The sequence below is a fragment of the Artibeus jamaicensis genome, unplaced genomic scaffold, assembly GCF_021234435.1.
Source record: "Artibeus jamaicensis isolate MK-2021 breed Jamaican fruit bat unplaced genomic scaffold, CSHL_Jam_final contig_473, whole genome shotgun sequence".
Lineage (NCBI taxonomy): Eukaryota > Metazoa > Chordata > Mammalia > Chiroptera > Phyllostomidae > Artibeus > Artibeus jamaicensis.
Window position 1 is genome coordinate 1,825,192 of NW_026521851.1, and position 17,555 is coordinate 1,842,746.

The window sequence follows — 17,555 nt, forward strand, 5'->3', positions numbered from 1 at the left end:
CGCAATGGGAGGCAGGGCCAGAGAGCGGTGCTACTTCTCTCGGAAGTCCTGCGGCTGCTGCGGCCCCCCACCGCCCTACGCTCCCGGGCACCCACTGCACTACTGAGAGGTGAGAGGCGCAACGTCCCCACCGCACGCACTGTGTGCTAGGGCGCACTGCGTGGGGCGCGCGGCGCGGGTCTCCGAGAACAAACGGGCGCCACCGGATCCTTCCTTCCTTCCCAGTTAACAAACTTGACCTCAAAAACAAAAACCGTCTTTGGCATTTCTAGATTTAGAAATAAGCGTCACCCCAGCATGAGCAGGCACGGAGTCATAACGTTTTATTTTTAAAAGAAAAAAAGACATAAAATTTGTTGTTTTTGAAGTAAAAGAATTAACTTCTGCTAAACTAACCATCGGAAAGTGCGAGGCGCGGAGCTCTACCCCAAGAGGGGCATGGGCGGGCAAGCGGTCTTGAGGGTCTTCACTGGCTGGGGGCGCGGCACCTGGGGCTTTGGGGGCGCGCGGGGTGGAAACCAGCAAGGCACAGGGCGGAGCACCTGGGGTAGCGCGGGCGGAGTCGCGCATCGTGGAGGGTCCGGGCTCGGCACCTGTGGGCGCGCAGGGCGGAGACGCGCATGCGGGGCGGGGGCGCAGCACCTGGGGGCGCGCGTGGCAGAGAAGCGCAGTGGCGGAGAGGCGCCGGTGGGCTCCAGAGGCCGAACGTGGGGACGAACGTGGGGCGGGGCACGCAGTGTGGGGCGCTGTGGTGGGCGCACAGGGCTGGCCTTGGAGCGAGCGCACAGTGCGGGGCGCGCGCGTGGAGCGGAGGCGCGCAGGGCGTGCGGGGGCGCGCGCGGGGCGGAGGTGCGGCGCCGCCAATCCCAGACAAAGGCCGCCCCGTAAATCATGTGGTGCCGGGAGGAAGTCGACTTGTTTTCTTTCCTCCAGCTGCCGGCCGGGCGGAGCGATGCGCGGAGACCCCCGTGGGGTCGGCCAGCCCTGATGAGGCCCGAGTCCCCGGCCGCGCCGCAGCGCCCTCGGCCCGATGGCGGCTCCGCGCTGGGACCCACTCCGAAACGACTCGCTGCCGCCCACGCTGACCCCGGCAGTGCCCCCCTACGTGAAGCTCGGCCTCACCAGCGTCTACACCGCCTTCTACTCACTGCTCTTCGTGTTCATCTACTTGCAGCTCTGGCTGGTGCTGCGCTACGGCCACAAACGACTCAGCTACCAGAGCGTCTTCCTCTTCCTCTGCCTCTTCTGGGCCTCCCTGCGGACCGTCCTCTTTTCCTTCTACTTCAGGGACTTTGTGGCGGCTAACGCGCTTAGTCCCTTCGTCTTCTGGCTGCTTTACTGCTTCCCCGTGTGCCTCCAGTTCTTCACCCTCACACTCATGAACTTGTATTTCACGCAGGTGAGTTGGGCGGGCCGGAGACATCTGGCGAGGGCTCACCTGGCAAGTCGCCCCGCACAGCGCTTGGTGCGGGGGTGGGGGCGATGGCAGCGCGGGGGCCAGTCGCGGAACCCCAGGGGCTGAGAGTGCGGGGTCGGGGAGGCACTGGTTCTGGGTCGTCTGAGCCTGCCCTACCTACCTTCAGGCGTTCTCAGGGAACGCCCTCTCATCCCCAAAAGAAGCCAAGGAGGACAGTGAGGGCCGGAAGGCCACCTGTGAGTATGTGCTCTTAGTGAAGCACCATCCAGTGGGTGCCTGGCGCGCAGCATCTTCGTTCACACATCAGAAGAAGTACTAGCAGGTGTGTCCTCTGGGAGATGAACTCTAGAATTTTCCCTCCACCCTCTCACCCCAGCCTGGAAAGGTCATCTGTACTTTTGGACCAGACTGGCTTTTTTGAGGGTGGCAGGTGGGACCGTGCTTGCTTGGGTGACGTTTAGAACCTCCAGGCCAGGAGCCCCACGGACTTAGGACTTACTAACTCACTTCCAGGAGTGCCGAAGAGCAGTCCTGGGTGACGCCCGGCGGCATCAGGCCCCAAGCACAAGCTTACACGTTTGCTGGGGCCCCTTTACAGGAGTCATTTTATGGGGAGCATTGTTAATAAGCTAATGGGAGAACATACATTAGTGAAAGCAGAGTAATTGTAAAGTAGTTCGCAAATGCCGCGTTAAGCGTTGTGTAAAGTTTAATCACACCCACCACCACCGTCGGTGCCATCTCTGATTCTCACTAGCTTTCCAAGCCCCGAAATGTCCGTTCCACCAGGACTGCACTCGGGGAAGGCCCAGGCATGTCACCTGCTGGGGTCATTTACGAGCTGTCTACTGGGCAGAGGCTCGGTGCAGACAAGCACTCCATTCCTTTTAACAGTGTGTATTTCTCTAAAGAAAATGTCATTGATTAAAGAAGATAAGAAAGAGTAGAAAAAAGATTGATTGCTCCGGTGTAGTAGGAGCCCGTGACTAAAAATTTGGAGGAAATACTTACCACTAAAAAATAGCCTATGTACTACTTAGAAGCTATTATAGCAAAATGGATCAACCCCAGAGGTCTCCGTGTACTTCCAGTGGGCAAACGATGTGTGTTATGTCTCCAAACACTACTCTTAAGCCCCCAAACAGTTCAGGCAGCCAGCTCCTCTGCAGACCCTCTGGCTTCTTAATTGGCTCGAAAGGAGTGGTTTCAACACGACACAAAGTCAGGTGGGTTGATGTTACTTCCAGAACTGTGACAAGGGTCGTATTGCGCATGGAGGTCCTCATTGCTGTCCCTTTGTGAGGCTGCCCTGGTAATCACATGCAAAGTCTGTGGGATTAGGGGCAGGTGCTGCACGTTTTTTTCCCCCTCACCATCTGCTGGTTGGGAGTAAACGCTGAGCAAGGGAAAGAGTGACCCGGCAGACAGCCACTCCAGCCCAGAGGCCTGTGGCCACGTCCCTGCCTTCTTTGTGTCTCAGAATCTTTTGTCCCCTTTCTAGGGCGGCTGGCAGGAGCCAGTAGTACCTGAGAGCTGGCATCTCGGACCTGGCAGGGCAAAGCCATTCCCTGGCCACCTGACTAAACTGATGCTCTGGGGAGTCACAGATGGGCCCCCCTTTGGCTCCCAGCTCTGGCACCGCTCTGTCCTGCCCCTCCCCCGACGTCTGCTCCGAGACTGACGCAGGTTTTCAATACACTGGAAGTGTCAGGGGAGCTGAGGAGTCACTGCTGCAGGGGTGAGGGGGCACGTGGCATCTCAGAGCAAGGAACTCAGATTGTGGAGTGGGGGTGGGGTGCAGAAGCAGCCACCCTTTAAGCAGCAGGTGCCGCGTGGTGGGCACAGTTCTAAGGGGTGTGTCTTAATTTTTCTTCCCAGCAACCCTGTGAGGAAAGTACTGACAGGGACCCCATTTCATAGAGGCGGGTCAGACAGGTCAGATGACTCGCTCAAGGTCACAGGGTGAGTGCACGGTGGAGCCATGGTTGCCCATGTTTGCGACATCTGACTGTGAGGCTTATTCCTCATGGTACAGTATTCGAAACCCCTCCCTGTGGAAAACACGCCCTCAGCTAAAATGATTCCCGGTTCTTCCGGAGGCGACTGCCCGGGTGGGGACAAAAAGTGCTCACGACCCAGTTCAGCAGCAACTCCAGGGGTTTGGGGGGGGCAGCTAGGCTTTGGAAGACCTGAGTGGAACCTGGGTCCTCAGAGACAAGGCAGGTTTGCGCCAGCTGCTGAGGCCAGAGGAGAGGGCCTGGAATGAACTGGAAGGGGGTCCCGAGAGGTGAAGGAAGGCTCTTTTCTGTGGCTGTGATGCCCTTTATGCTTCCCAGCGCCTGGCCCTGCCTGCTGACCTCCCCGACTGCCCCACAGGAGGGAGGGTCTCAGCACACACTCCTGAGGTCTGGGGGCCACCCCATGCCCACACGGCAGCCTGAGTGGCACTGCCTGGGGTGGCCGTGCTGCTGCAGTCAGGTCCGGCCAGGTCTGAGGGCTGGGGTGTGTCCTGTGCCCTTGGCCTCTCTCGTTGTCATCTTTGGAATCCGGCTCTTCTGGGGCTGGCCCAGGGAGGGGCAGGCTTGTCTTGTGTGACCCTGTGCCTGTCCACCTCCGGGTCTTGCTCTGCCTGTGTGAGACTCTGCCAGGTGGCTGTGTCCACGTCATGGGGTCACCTTCGTCCTGGCTTCCTCCCTCTGCTCTGTCCCAGTCCTTTCCCTTCTTCCATCCCAGTCCCTTCTTCAGGTGGGACACACAGGTGACGGGCTGCTCCCCACCCACTGCCTCCCTGAGGCCTCCACCTGCCCCGTTTCATTCCCTGCCTGTCCGGGGGCCCTGCTACCTGCAGATCCCAAGTTGCTGGGACCCTCAGACCTGCAGGCACAGGCTGGCCTCTGCCAGGACACTCTCCCCACGGCCACTTCACTCTGGTGTCTGCATCTGCGAGAATCTGTCGGGAGCGGGGCTGGACTCCTTTCTTCCTCACCCCTGAGTAAGGTGCTGTGTCCTCAGTGACCTGGGGTGAGGGCTGGCCTCACCCCGAGCACTGCGCTCCTGGGCACAGGCCGATGACTTCTCTGCTGTCCTCCTTCTCCGACCTCTTCCTCCTCCGACCCTCTGATGGGCTATAAAGGGGCAGGTGCTGGCAGCTGAACTGGTTCTGCCCACTCTCAGCGGCTCTGTGTGTGTGTGTGTGTGTGTGTGTGTGTGTGCTGGGGGGGACACATCTGGCCTGAAGGCTCGAAGCTCTCCTGGGGACTCAGAGCATGGAGGGCCTGGCAGTGCTGGGAGGTCCCCAGCTCCCTCCTGCCCCAGCAGCAGCAGCAGCAGCAGCAGCATCGTGTTCATGGGCCTCTTGGTGGGGTTTCCAGTGGGGCAGGACCCTGAGGCCTAAGTGTTGTGGCGCCTGCTGCCACCCAGCCGGGCAGCTCCTGGGCAAGCAGGTCTGTCTGCAGAGCTGGGCGGAGGGCCGTGGGTGGCAGGTTGGGATGTGGTGGAGGGCCTGGTGACCCCTGCTGTTTTCAGAATGGCCTCAGGCCATCGGGTTCCTGAGTTGGGTTGAGTGGAGCGAGACCCTGCGACAGAGCCCTGTAGTGCGAGGCAGGAAAGGGGAAGTGAACCCTCTGGCCGGGGAGGTGGTGTGACCGATGGATGCTGACGCAGGAGCCCGCACCGCACTGTGCCTCAGAGGGCGACTGGGGAGCCACAAGGGGGTCCTCGTGGGGTCCAGGAGGCATGGGGGGCCTGGTGCATGGGAGGTGTTGGCGCTCTCCGCGAGGCCTGGGTTACGGCGTGCCCCCGAAGACCTGTGACTCAGGAGGCAGCCTTGGAGGGGACGGAGCAGGCACCCTGTGGGCAGAGCCGGGTCCAAATCCAGGCCTGGCCCCCAGGGCACCAGCCTTCCATGCCAGGAAAATGGCAGCTGTGCAGCTCATGGTGGGCGGGGCAGCCGAAGGGGATGCTGCCCCCTCTGCTCTGCTCTGCCCCCTCAGGCAGGCCGCGCCTCCCAGGCCTCAGAGCCTGGACCCAGGCTCCTGAGGGCCAGGCCCCGGTGCTTTGCCCGTACCAGCCCACATGTCAGCTACTTGACTTGTCCAGCAGGCTGCAGCTGACGTGAGTGACCTGGCTGGGACGCTGGCCTTGCCTTAGGGCCTTAGGGAGAACATGTGGGTAGCAGCTGCTCCCAGTGCAGCCCCTCACATCTCAAGCCGAACGCACCTGGAGGCCAGCACATGAGCCTCTGGGCCTGGAGGATTCTAGAGACGGCCCAGCTCATGAGCCCGGCGGGAGGGCAGAGCCCAGCTGGGCTGGCACCCTGCTGCCCACACACCCTGACTCGACAGGCACCGGGGCCCTCACCCTGCTCATTGGGAACCTGGTGGCACCGGACTGCGAAGCCACAGCCCTCCACCCACCAGGAAAGGGGTGTGGGGTCTCGCTGTGGCTCATTTCATCAGGGGTGTTCACCAGACCCCTGTGGTGTGCCCCAGTTGGGGAGCTGGGCAGGGGGAGGCCCTGGGCCTCTTGGGGATTATGGAGACAGAGGCTTAGAAACTCACGGGGCTTGCCAGTCCCCAGGTGCCGACTTCAGAGCTGAGGCCCATGGTCGGTCACTCTGTCCAGCGAATGGGCTTGGCCTCGCCTGTGCACTGCACACTGGCCCTGGTCACTCGGTGGCCTCACAGCCACCAGAGCTGTGTACACAGGGTGGGCAAAAGTAGGTGTACAGCTATTTGTGTGGAAAAGAACACAATAATCAGTCAATAACAACACAAGGATACACTCTGTTTACGCACTCAGTGCCGTGAACCCACCTTTGCCCCACTCTGTGTGCGCACCTGTGAGCGCCCGTGTGAGCCCTGGTGTGTGGCTGTGTGAGCACGCGTGCATGCACCAGGCACATGCCTGTGTGAATTCCTGTGAGCATGGGTGTGACTGCCTGCATACACGTGTGTGAGCGCAGCGGCACATGGGACCAGACACGTTCCCTAGCAGCGCCCTGTCTGCCGTCCCCACTGGCACCCCCAGGAAGCAGCAGCAGCGGCTCCCTAACTCCGACGCACAGCCCGCTTTCCTGGACCTCTGTCCTCTCTGCGCGCGGTTGCTGCTGCAGTGCCTGAGGGGCCCCTGCGGACCTCCGGTGATCAGATGTCTTGAATGCCTTCAGTGCTCCTGGGGACATTGAGACTCTCACGGCGTGACCGAAATGCAGCCTTGCTGACCACAAGGTCTGACTTCCCAGCAGCAGAGGCCAAGCTGGCGTGGCCACGCCATCCTCGTGCCGGGTCCCGCCGGCCCCAAGGAGGCCTGCACTGGGACCCACACTCGCCGGTACCTGCTGGGGTTTGCTCCCAGGCCTGCCCCACAAGCAGGACTAGCGGGAGGGGACGAGCCCTGGGCTAAGGCGGGCTGCGTGCCTGGAGTCGGGGGTTGTTGGGGCTGTGCCCACTGGCAGAGGCCTGTCCCCGCAGGGTGCCCACCACCCAAAGCCGCCAGTCCCAGGAGGGGCTCATCTGGAGGTGACCAGAGAACACGACAGAATGGAAGCCTGCTCCTCCAAAACATCACGAAGATCTTAGGGTTTTAAAACATGTCAGGTGATCCCCAGATTGGCTTTGCCTGTCACCTGGCTCACTGTCACCAGTGAGAGGGGACAGCCCCTTCCTGGTGTGCGGGGCCGCCTGCGCCCCGACAGGCCAGCCTCCTCCAGACAGAAGGTGCCGCAGCAGACAGGTCGGACAGCCCGGCACAGTCCGGCCGTGCAGGGGTCCGTGCGGGCTGCCGGTCTTTCACTTTATATTTAATCCTGTGGCTGGAGTCGAGAGGACAAAGTGCGCTCGTTCCACTGGGCTGGTTTCCTCCAACGGGTGCGTGGGCCTCACAAAGGACACCTGGTCGAGTCGGCTCAGGGTGTCAGGCCTGGGGAGCCATGTACAGCCCTGCTGCATATTTGTGTAACCTCTCCTTAAAAATACAAAAACCGTAAAGTTCACAGCGTGTACAGAAGCAGGCTGCAGGCTGGGCTTGGTCCTCAGGACAAGGAAGCACAGGCCCGGCGCCTGTCTGGAGCTGCCCCTGCCTTTGCTCTGTGATCTGTGCTGGGCGAGTTGGAAACCGGCTTCGGCCTCTGGTCTCGTCCTTAGAGCACCGGTCACGCGGGGAGCACATCTGACCCGTCACCCAGCCCCCATGTCTGGGGTCAGAGACGGTTTCCGTGCTGAAGGGCCACTCGCTATTGGGAAGGACAGGTGCAGGCTGAAACGAGGTGCCACGGGCCACCTGCCCCCGCCCCCCAGCACACAAAGGGAACCTCTCCCCTTGGGAACCAGCGGCTGGGGACATGCAGACCAGGGTGGGCTGGGCGTTTGGGGCCGGACCAAAGCACCGCCCGCCCCCCCCCTCCCAGTGGCAGACACTTGGTAAGCTCTGCAGCCAGCAGAACACCTGATAGATGTCTACATGTGACGAGACCAGCTCCCAGGTGGCACCCTGCCTCCCACTCCACTCTGCCTGCTTCCCACACCTCCCCCAGAGAGTGTCAGGGGCCGTGTTGCCCATCATGCGATGTGACCTGGGGCAGAAAGGGAGAGGCTCAGGCAGCGAGTGAGCCCGGGTCCGGACTGCCCTCCTGTCCTGATGAGACGCACACACCTGTCCCTGCAGAGGTCCTGGTCCTGGCTTTCACACAGTGACACAGGTTTCCCCAGAACAGGGACGTTCATTGCATCCACTCAACAAGCATGTCTTTAAAATTGGGGTAAAACTCTCATCATATAAAGTTAACCTTTTAATATGAACAACTTAGTGGCATTTAGTACACTCCATTATTTTGCAACTATCACTTCTGTTCAGTTCCAGAACGTTTTCGTCAGCCATAACAGATGGCACCCTGCACCCCCCAGAGCCCTCTCTCCCCACCCCCCTCGCCCCAGCCCCTGGCAGCCACCAGCCTGTTGTCTCTGGATTCGCTTTTCCCATCAAGGGGACCACACCTCGCGTGGCTGTAGCGTGTGTCCGCTGTCACTTGGCGTCGTGCCTCGAGGTCCTTCTGTGTTGTACTGCAGGTCCTTCCTTTTCAAGGCTGGGCAGCATTTCCGTGTTGTGTGAAACGCAGCTCGTTCACTCGTCCGCCTCTCCACGGACATTCAGGCTGCTTCCCACGTGGTTTTACGCGCCTTCGCTCTCTGGACGCTGTGCAGACCGGGCTGAGGTCAGGCTTCTGCCCTCATGGCACTTGGCGTCAAACAGGCAGGACAGAGTATATAAATAACGTGTGCTTTGTGCTGTTGGCCTCTGTTACTTGGTGTCAGTCCCTGCCGTGGTGATGGGCGCTGTGGGATGTTTCTAGTTGCAGGTTGGGGGCTTAATTCACCCTCCACTCCTGTGCGCATCTCCCTCTAGGATACTCGTTTTAAAAACAACCAGCGACTTCTGCTGCTGTATCAGCAGGAGTCAAATCCATTTGCCCTGGCTGGTTCGTGGCAGCTCCCTGGGGTCCAGACCAACGTGAGGACGGACGGGTGGTGCCTGGGTTGGCGCGGGTTGACGCCCACTGTCGCCCATCAGGTCTGCCCCTCCTCCACAGCAGCGCACCTTTCACGGATTTGATGGCAAATGCCGTCCCCACCCAAGGCCCCTCTGCTTCGGGTGGCGCTTTCTCAGTTCCTTTTGTTATTTCTGATGGGATGTGGTTTCTCTCTGACCATCCCAGCCCCTGTCCCTAAGGGCCCTGCCCTGTGTCCACAGCGAGTTGGGGGCAGCCCAGGGGCAGACCACCAGAGAGCATTTTCTGTCACCACTCTGGAGGAGGTGTGATGGCTGGCAGGACACCGGGAGGGTTTTTGGGGAGCATCTTCCGACTCGGCCTCAGCAAGCTTGAGTAGCTGCAGCAGCCGACACCCGTTCCTCAATTTCGGAGGCTGGACGGGCGGGGTCGGGGCGTCAGCAGGGCTGGGTTGTGGAGCGCGCCGCTTCCTCTTTGCAGACGGCTGCCCTCCCCTGCTGTCCTCACGCACTGGGACAGAGGCAGGGACAGACAGACAGACAGCTTCCAGCAAGGGCTGGAATTCCAGGCGACCCAGTATTCTCACTTCAGAGGCAGAAAGTTATTTAGGGGGAAAAACAGAGGACTATTCCATGTAACTTTGTGGTTTTTGCGTAATTTAGCACAAAGATCAGGGTGGGCAGTGAGATGACGCCCGTCAAGGGGTCGGGGGCCCTTCCTTCCTGGAGTCTGCACTTGGCTGGCTTGCTCCGCTGTGACACCTCGCTTAAGCCCATTTGGAACAACTGGAGGCAGGGTCCTGGCTGGTAAACCAAAGCGCATTTGTGGTAGGAGCGGCATCAGAAACAAAATAAAGATAATGGTACCGTTGGCCACAGCCCTGGCTGCTCATGAGACCCAGAGGCTGATCCACACGGTCATAGTCCACTCAGGCCAGCGGGCGGGCAGGCACTCACCCCTCAGAGTCAGTGGGGTGGCAGGGGCAGCTCGGGGTCTATGTGACCTGGCTGCTGCCAGGCTGCTGGGCTGTGTCTGCCGGGCATCAGAACTGGAGACTGCCCTCTCAGAAGGCCCTTCCTGGCGTAAGGTTTTCAAAGGAGAGGTGCCTTAGAGAACAAGGTGCTAACCTTTGACCTCACAGATGGACATGGAAGTCAGGGGCAGACAGAGTTCATCAGGGGCAGGTTTGTAGCCGTCTAGCCAGCCACAGCCCCAAATCCAGATGCTCAGATGATAACGTGGAAAAGCAGGAAAAGTGAGACCAGCGGTCTGTGTCTTTCGGTTCGTTTTGGGAGCCTTCACAGGGAGGGGTGTGGCCCTCTGCCCCTCCCGGGCTTCCCAGTGCAGGCCCAGCCCAGGGCAGCCCAGCTGGTGAGCGCACTGAGGGATGGAGGCTCTGGGAGCCATGGAGGGTGGAGGAGAGAGGGGAACTGGAAGCAGGAGGGGCCGTAGGAGGGGAAGCGGTGGAGATGGGTTCACCTATGGGGCCTCTGACGCTTCACCATTTACTGAGTGAGCACAGAGTAGGGTAGACAGGTGGGATGAGTTCCCACTTCGTGGGGCTCCCAGTCTTACTGGGGGTGACACACATGTATAACACATGCATGCACATGGGTATGTGCATGTGTGTACTCACACGTGCTAAAGGGGGGCTTCCCGGGGCTGGGTCAGCTGGGTGACAGGACACTGTAGCTCTCTGGGGCGCTGGGGAAGCCGAGGATATCCTGGGGACGCTGGCCTTCACGGAAGCCCAGAGGAGGGACAATGTCAGCGTCATTGCTGGTCTGAGGCCACACATGAGGAAGTGCCCCCTAAGTTCCCGTGGCTCCGGTGGTTCCATGTTCTGAGGGTCAGCGTGAGACCAGGAAGTGAGTAGGACGCGCTCCATGAACCGTATGCTTGCCAGGCTCCAACACAGGAGCTGGCATGGTGAGGACCTGACACCCTGGACACAGCCCATGTGGCTTTAGGCTGCTGCACACAGAGTCCCGTGGCCGGGACCACACGGACTCCGGTGGCTTTAAGAACATGGACAGTCTGCAGACAGAACCCGCTGCCTCAGAGTGGACCAGAGGAGCTGCACACGGGGAGGAGCCCGCGTGTGGGTTTAGACGGGTGACGGTCGCCGGGATGCCAGGACACCAGGCCCCCTGGTTCGAGTAACTTCTGCATTCTGTCAGGAAGTGGGCAGTACAGAGCGGCCACGGGAGCAAATGGCAAATGTGTCAGTGGGGCCAACTTTCTGAGTGTGGAGGCTCCTTTTATGGTCAAGAAAGCATCTGTGCTCGCGGTTTAGAGTTACGGTTTGAGAACATACACGAGGCGACTGGCAGGGACAAGGGCACCAGACATGGCATCCACATGTCCGGGTCCACCTCACCCCCACAAAACCCATCCACTTTGCAGATGAGGACCTGGGGGCCCAGAGTGGTTAAGGGATGGCCCCACAGTCACAGCTGGTCACTGGTGGAGCCAGGATTCAAAGCCAGGCATGTGAGCTCCCAAGTCCACATTCTTTTGTCCCTGGGCCATGGGCAGATGCAGCCGTGGCCTGCGTATGGTGGGGCTTCACGACTCAGTGTGCAGTGCACGGCCTGGAGCTGGCATTCAGCACCCACACGTGGTGAACACATCATATCATGACGGGTGAGCAGACAAGTTGCAGGCGGGTCTGGTAACAGGCAAGATGGGACGAGATGCGGTCTGTGAATGCACACGTACGTGGCGGGAGAGTGAGCCTGCCTGGTGTGGCAGCACTGGGTTCAGGTCCTGGGGACCTCGGCAGAGCAGCGAGCACTGGAGCCCCGGGGAGGCGTGCTGGGGGCTTTGGTGGTGCCCAGTGTGGCAGTGTTATGCTTTGACCGAGCTGCGTGGCAGGTACGTGAGTATTTGCCATGTTATTTCTTTGTGTAGACTTGACATATTTTATAATAAAGTTTAGTCCTACCATAAATTTGCAACAGACAAATGAATTTGCACATGTACTAATTTACAAACTGTGTGTGTGTCTGAGATACTGGTTTCTTTTTTTCTTATGCTACTCGGTATTCTTTTTATTGTATTAGTTATAGGGAAATGCCCTCCACATCACCTGATCTGTTTTTCCCCGCATCTTCCCACTTCTCTCTGGCAACCCTTGGCTTGTTCTCTGGATCTGTGAATTGGTTTCTGTTCTCTGTTTATTCATTTGTGTTTTTAGATTCCACATCTAAGTGAAATCATACGGTATTTGTCTTTCTCTGTCTGACTTATTTCACTTGGCGTATCCCCTCTAGGTCCATTCATGTTCTCGCAAATGGTAAGATGCTCTTCTTCTTTTGTGGCTGAGTGATAGTCCGTTGTGTACTTGCAGTGCACCTTCCTTACCCACTAGTCCATTGCTGGGCATGTAGGCTGCCTGCATATCTTGTATGTAAATACTGGTTTCTTTAGACTCTGGCCTGTGCTTGACACAGTTTCAGACTGGCTCTGTTATTCCTGGGGTCTCCCTGGGGGCCTCAAGCCCCAGGCTGAACTGTGGCACATGGGATCAGGGGTCTGGCTTCAGGGTCCAAAGCCTCTCTAGGTGGGAGGACTGCGAAGTGGCTAAGGGAGCAGCCCTTCAGGGAGTGGCGCCCCAGGAACGGGGACACGGAGACACGGGCTGCATTTTGTTGGGGTATTTGTAAAGCAAAATATCTACACAGAGGTTTTGAATAAAGTCCATGGATGCACAGTGCTTCATTTGGTTGTCACACACTGCCTCTGGGGACAGAAGTTACTCTTGTTAGTTTGCTGAATGCACAAGGGTCGCTGCCCTGCCCACAAAGAATACTCTGGGGCATTTCTGTCAGCAGCAGCCGACATGACATTAGAAAAATGTCAGACCACGAATGCCAGCTTCAGTAGTAGGAGGAAAAGACAGGAGGTCAGGGTTGGGAACAGAGATGGTGACATCCCGGGACTGTGATTTATTGGGGCAGGGGGGCAGAAGTCAGCAGCTGCTTCTAGCTCCTTCTGCTCAAGTGCGTCACATACTGCTCCCTGGGCCTCCTGCGTCATCTGAAGGGTGGTGTGCAGGGCCTGGGGTCACGGAGGGCTCTGAGCCTGCCCACAGGTGGCCGGGCCCTCGGAGCAGGGAGCAGAGCAGGAACTGGCAGGCTCTGCGGCCTCACCTCAGGCCTTCCTGGAGCTCAGACCTGAAGAGTCAGGAAAGGGAGAGAGTCACCGAGGGAGTCACGTCGAGTCACCAGACTTTGCTTTCATTGGCATTTTTCTAGGTAGGATCTGAAGTGGAAGAAAGGATGCTGGGAACCTAAAGGGCTTTGTGATCTGGAGAAGTGCCTCACTGCTGTGAGACAGTGGGGGTTCCCACAGAAACTGCTGCTTTTCCCCGATGTCATCTTTAGTCCCACTCCCTGCCCATGCTCTCATCCCTTCACTGCCACGTGGGACCCTGGGAAAACTGCTGTTTTCGCAGACAGTGTAGGTGTGGAAGGGAGGGGAGGGGAGAGAGGAGCCTGGACCCTGCCTCACTCACTGTGGGTTCCTGGTCACGTTTCCCTAACAAGCAGCTAGGCCTCTTCTTCCACCTCAGGGTTCTAGCCCGACCTCACCGTCCAGAATCCATGGCCACCTTCTGCTGCTGCCCCCTCCTTCTGGCCTCAGTGTCCAGCCCGTCTGCCTCCCACATGGAGCCCCTCCACCGTACCCCTGCTTCCACTTGTCCCTCTGCTCTGCCATGTTGGGGCCTGGGCTCCTCCGCACAGTGGGTCCCTCAAACCTAAAAACAAGGTCCAGCCCTGGCCAGATGGCTCATTCATTTGGAATGTTGACTCGTACACTAAAAAGGTGGGTTTGATCCCCGGTCAGGACACATACCTAGTTTGTGGGTTCGATCCCTGGTTGAGGTACATATGAGAGTCAGCTGATCGCTATCTCTCTCTCCCTCCCTCCCTCTCTCTCTAAAATCAATAAAACCATATCCTCTGGTGAGGATTAAAGGGAAAAAAAGAAGTAGGTCCAGTGCCCTTGAAGAACCTTTCATTTCGCAAACACATTTTTTAAGTATTTTTTATTAATTATCCTATTAGTTTTCCCAGTTTTCCCCCTTTATTCCCCCCTGCCCTGCCTTCCCAATCCTCCAGCATTGCCCCCCACCCCAGTTCATGTCCAGGGGTTATACATATAAGTTCTCTGTTTCCCATACCATTTTATCTCTCCTCATCTATTTTATGCCTCCTAATTATACTTCTTCCCTGTATTCCCCCCCCATTTCTCCCTTCCCCCTCCAAACTGAAATCCCTCTGTGTGATGTCCATTTCTCTGATTCTGTTCCTGTTCTGGTGGTTTTCTTAGTTTTTGTTTTTGCTGTTTTTCTTTTCTTTTTTTGTTCATTTGTTGATAGTTGTGAGTTTGTTGTCATTTTACTGTTTATATTTTTCCTTAGATAAGTCCCTTTAACGTTCATATAACAAGGGCTTGGTGATGATGAACTCCTTTAACTTGACCTTATCTGAGAAGCATTTTATCTGTCCTTCCATTCTAAATGAAAGCTTTGCTGGATAGATCAATCTTGGTTGTAGGTCTTTGGATTTCATGACTTCAAATACTTCTTTCCACCCCTTCTTGGCTGCAAGATTTCTTTTGAGAAATCAGCTGATATCCTAATAGGTACCCCTTTGTGGGTAACTGTCTTCTTCTTTTAGGATTCTCTCTTTATATTAATCTTGGGCGTAACTTAATGATGATGTGCTTTGGTGTGCTCTTTGGGTCCAACTTCTTTGGGACCCTCTGAAGCTTCCTGGACTTCCTGAAAGTCTATTTCCTTCACCAGATTGGGGGAGTTTTCCTTCATTATTTGTTCAAATAATGAAGGAAATTTGTTCCCTCATTATCTGTTCTTCTCCTTCTGGAACCCATGTAATTCAGATATTGGAATGTTTCAGGTTGTGCCAGAGTTTGTAAGACTGTCTTCACTTTTTTGAATTCTTGTTTCTTCATTTTGTTCTGGATGGATGTTTATTTTTTAAACCTTTTGTTCCAAATCGTTGCTTTGAATCCTGGTTGCCTTCCTGTCACTGTTGGTTCCCTGAATATTTTGCTTTATTTTGCTTTGGGTATCCTTTATTTGTTTTTTTATTTTTCGACCAAGCTCAGTCAGATCTGTGAGCATTTCGATTACCAGGGCTTTAAATTCTCCATCAGATAGGTTGGCAATCTCCTCCTCACTTAGTTTTCTTTCTGAGGTTTTGCTCTATCATTTGGGCCATATTTCTTTGTCTTGGTGCACCTGAGAAGTTGTAAGGGGGTGGGACCTTAGGTGTTCACCCGGGCGGGCAACCTGCCCTCTTTGCTTCCCTGCAGTGCTGCCTGTGGGGGAGGGGTCAGAGAGGGAGCAGTGTAGTTGGTCTCTAGAGCACTCTTCAACAAACCCTTGTGTGAGACTGGGAGTTTCCTTCACAGTGGCAACCCCTGCCATAGTCCACAGACAGCTCTGAGTCTCAGTTTCCCTGAGTTTCCCCTCAGTTTCCGTGTCAGCCGTACAGCCCGCTGTACAGGTCCGCAGCATTGCTGCAGTCGGACCATGTGGTCTACTGTCTTACCAGTCTGGTTGTTCTGGTTGATTTTTTTTCTTTAATTCCTTGGTTGTTGGAGTTCCATGCAGTTTTATTTTCTGGTGCTTTGGTTGTTTATTGATTTTAGATTGATTGTTATCCTCCTTTTCGTTGTACGAGGAAGGGAAGGGTTTCTACCTAGGCCTCCATCTTGGCCGGAACTCTTGCAAACACATTTTTAAAGCACAGCTGATGTTCTGGAAGTGACATAGCACACCCACTTCATCCTGCCACCAGTCTGCATGGGCTCTCTTCTCCTCCATTGGCAAGCTGCCAGGTTCATGCTGTTGACCCCGAGGCAGCATGGACACCCTGACTGTCCTCCACCAAGGCCTCTTTCTGCTGGGGTCTTTGGGGCTTGACCACCAGGCCCTCCCCTGCTGCTGGCTGGTTCCTTGCCTTCCTCTCTCCTTTATAGCATTCAGACCTGATTCACATTCTTTCCAGTTCCCCACCTACGTGTGCTGTGTTCACTGTCACGGTCACCTATTGGGCCCCAGGTACCCTCTTATCCACCTCCCCTCACCTTCTCAAACCTCCTCACACCTCCTCTTTCCTCCCCTTATTTCCTCACACCGTCTCACACTACCCATCACCTCTTCAACCTCTCTCACCTCTCCACACCTCTTCACACCTCCTGACACATCCTCACACCTCCCCTCACTGCCTCACACCCCCCACCTTCTCATACCACAACTCACCCCTCCCCTCACTTCTTCACACATCCCCTCGCCTCCTCACACTTCCCAACACATCACATTTCCCCTGACCTCTATGCACCTCCCTACATATCCTCACATCTCCCCTCACCTCCACACAACTCCTCACATCTCCCCACACATCCACACATCTCCCCATACTTCTCCTCACTCCCTCACACCTACTTGCACCTCTCCTCACGTCCTCACACCTCCCCTCAGCTCCTCACACCTCCCCTCAGCTCCTCACATCGCCATACACCTCACACCACACCACACCTCCTCACATTTCCTCACACCTTCCCTCCTCCTACTTCCACACACCTCTTCACACCGTCACACACCTCCTCACACCTCTCCATACCTCCCTTTATTTCCCCTCACCTCAGCTCCTCATACTCCTTATACACCTCATATATCCCAACACATCTTCACATGTCCTCTCACTTCTACACACCCCACACCTCACCTCCTTACATCTCCTCACCTGTCCCTACACCAACTCACGTCTCACACCTCTCCTCAAATTCTCAAACCTCCCCACAGCTCTTCATACTTACACACACTTCACACCACACCTCATCTCCTTACACCTCCTCACACTACCTCACACCACACTTCACACCTCCTCACACTTCCCAATACATCTCACATCTCCTTTCACTTCCACACATCCCCTCATTCCTACCCACACCTCCTTACACGTCCCCTTACCTCCTCACACCACGTCACAGCTCCACTCTGCTCAGACTGCTGGCATGTCTGTGTCTGTCTGTGAGTTTCTTGAGGGCATGGACCAGCTTTTCTTTATGTTCACAATTCTGGAACCCAGATTTAGCGCTCATTCCAGTTGCACTGTCGTGAACACCACCAGTCTGAATGTGGAACCATTGCATTTTTATCTGGCTGGGCATGCTCCCTCAAGTGCTCCCTCACAGAGTCCTGGTCTCCCTCCACTCCTAGTCTGTGGGCCTGGCTTTCTGCCTGCAGGCCGAGTCCCTGCTGGGATCGGCGGGAGCTGGCACAGACTGCAGGAGGTAGGTAGGCCGATGAGAGGTCCCAGGCCTTGGCCTGGGAGGTTTAGCTGCAGTTCTGGGCCCTCATCAGTGTTAGTGAAGTCTCTTGTCGCCCAGATGGGGGTGGGGTGGGGTGGGCAGGCAAGTTTGGATTTTTTTAACACTTGGTTCAGACATTTACGCCCTTAAATTAGTGAGGACAGAAATTGTACTATAATTAATGTATGTATACTGGTGTATACCTCAGTTTAATATGCCAGAAACTTAAATAAAACTTTTAAGAACTTTAAAGATTAGCTTGAAGCGTAAACAAAGTGTTTCCAA

At 56.5% G+C, this 17,555-nt stretch overlaps 1 protein-coding gene across 1 annotated transcript in view; it reads left to right on the top strand.

Moving 5' to 3' along the window:
• The first annotated feature begins 836 nt into the window (after positions 1-836).
• Positions 837-17,555, top strand: part of GPR137B (G protein-coupled receptor 137B) — a 45,755-nt gene continuing 29,036 nt past the window's right edge. The window contains exon 1 of the mRNA XM_037168160.2: positions 837-1,399. Coding sequence (XP_037024055.2) covers positions 1,031-1,399 — 369 coding nt within the window. The 5' untranslated portion in view covers positions 837-1,030. The remainder of the gene's footprint in view (positions 1,400-17,555) is intronic.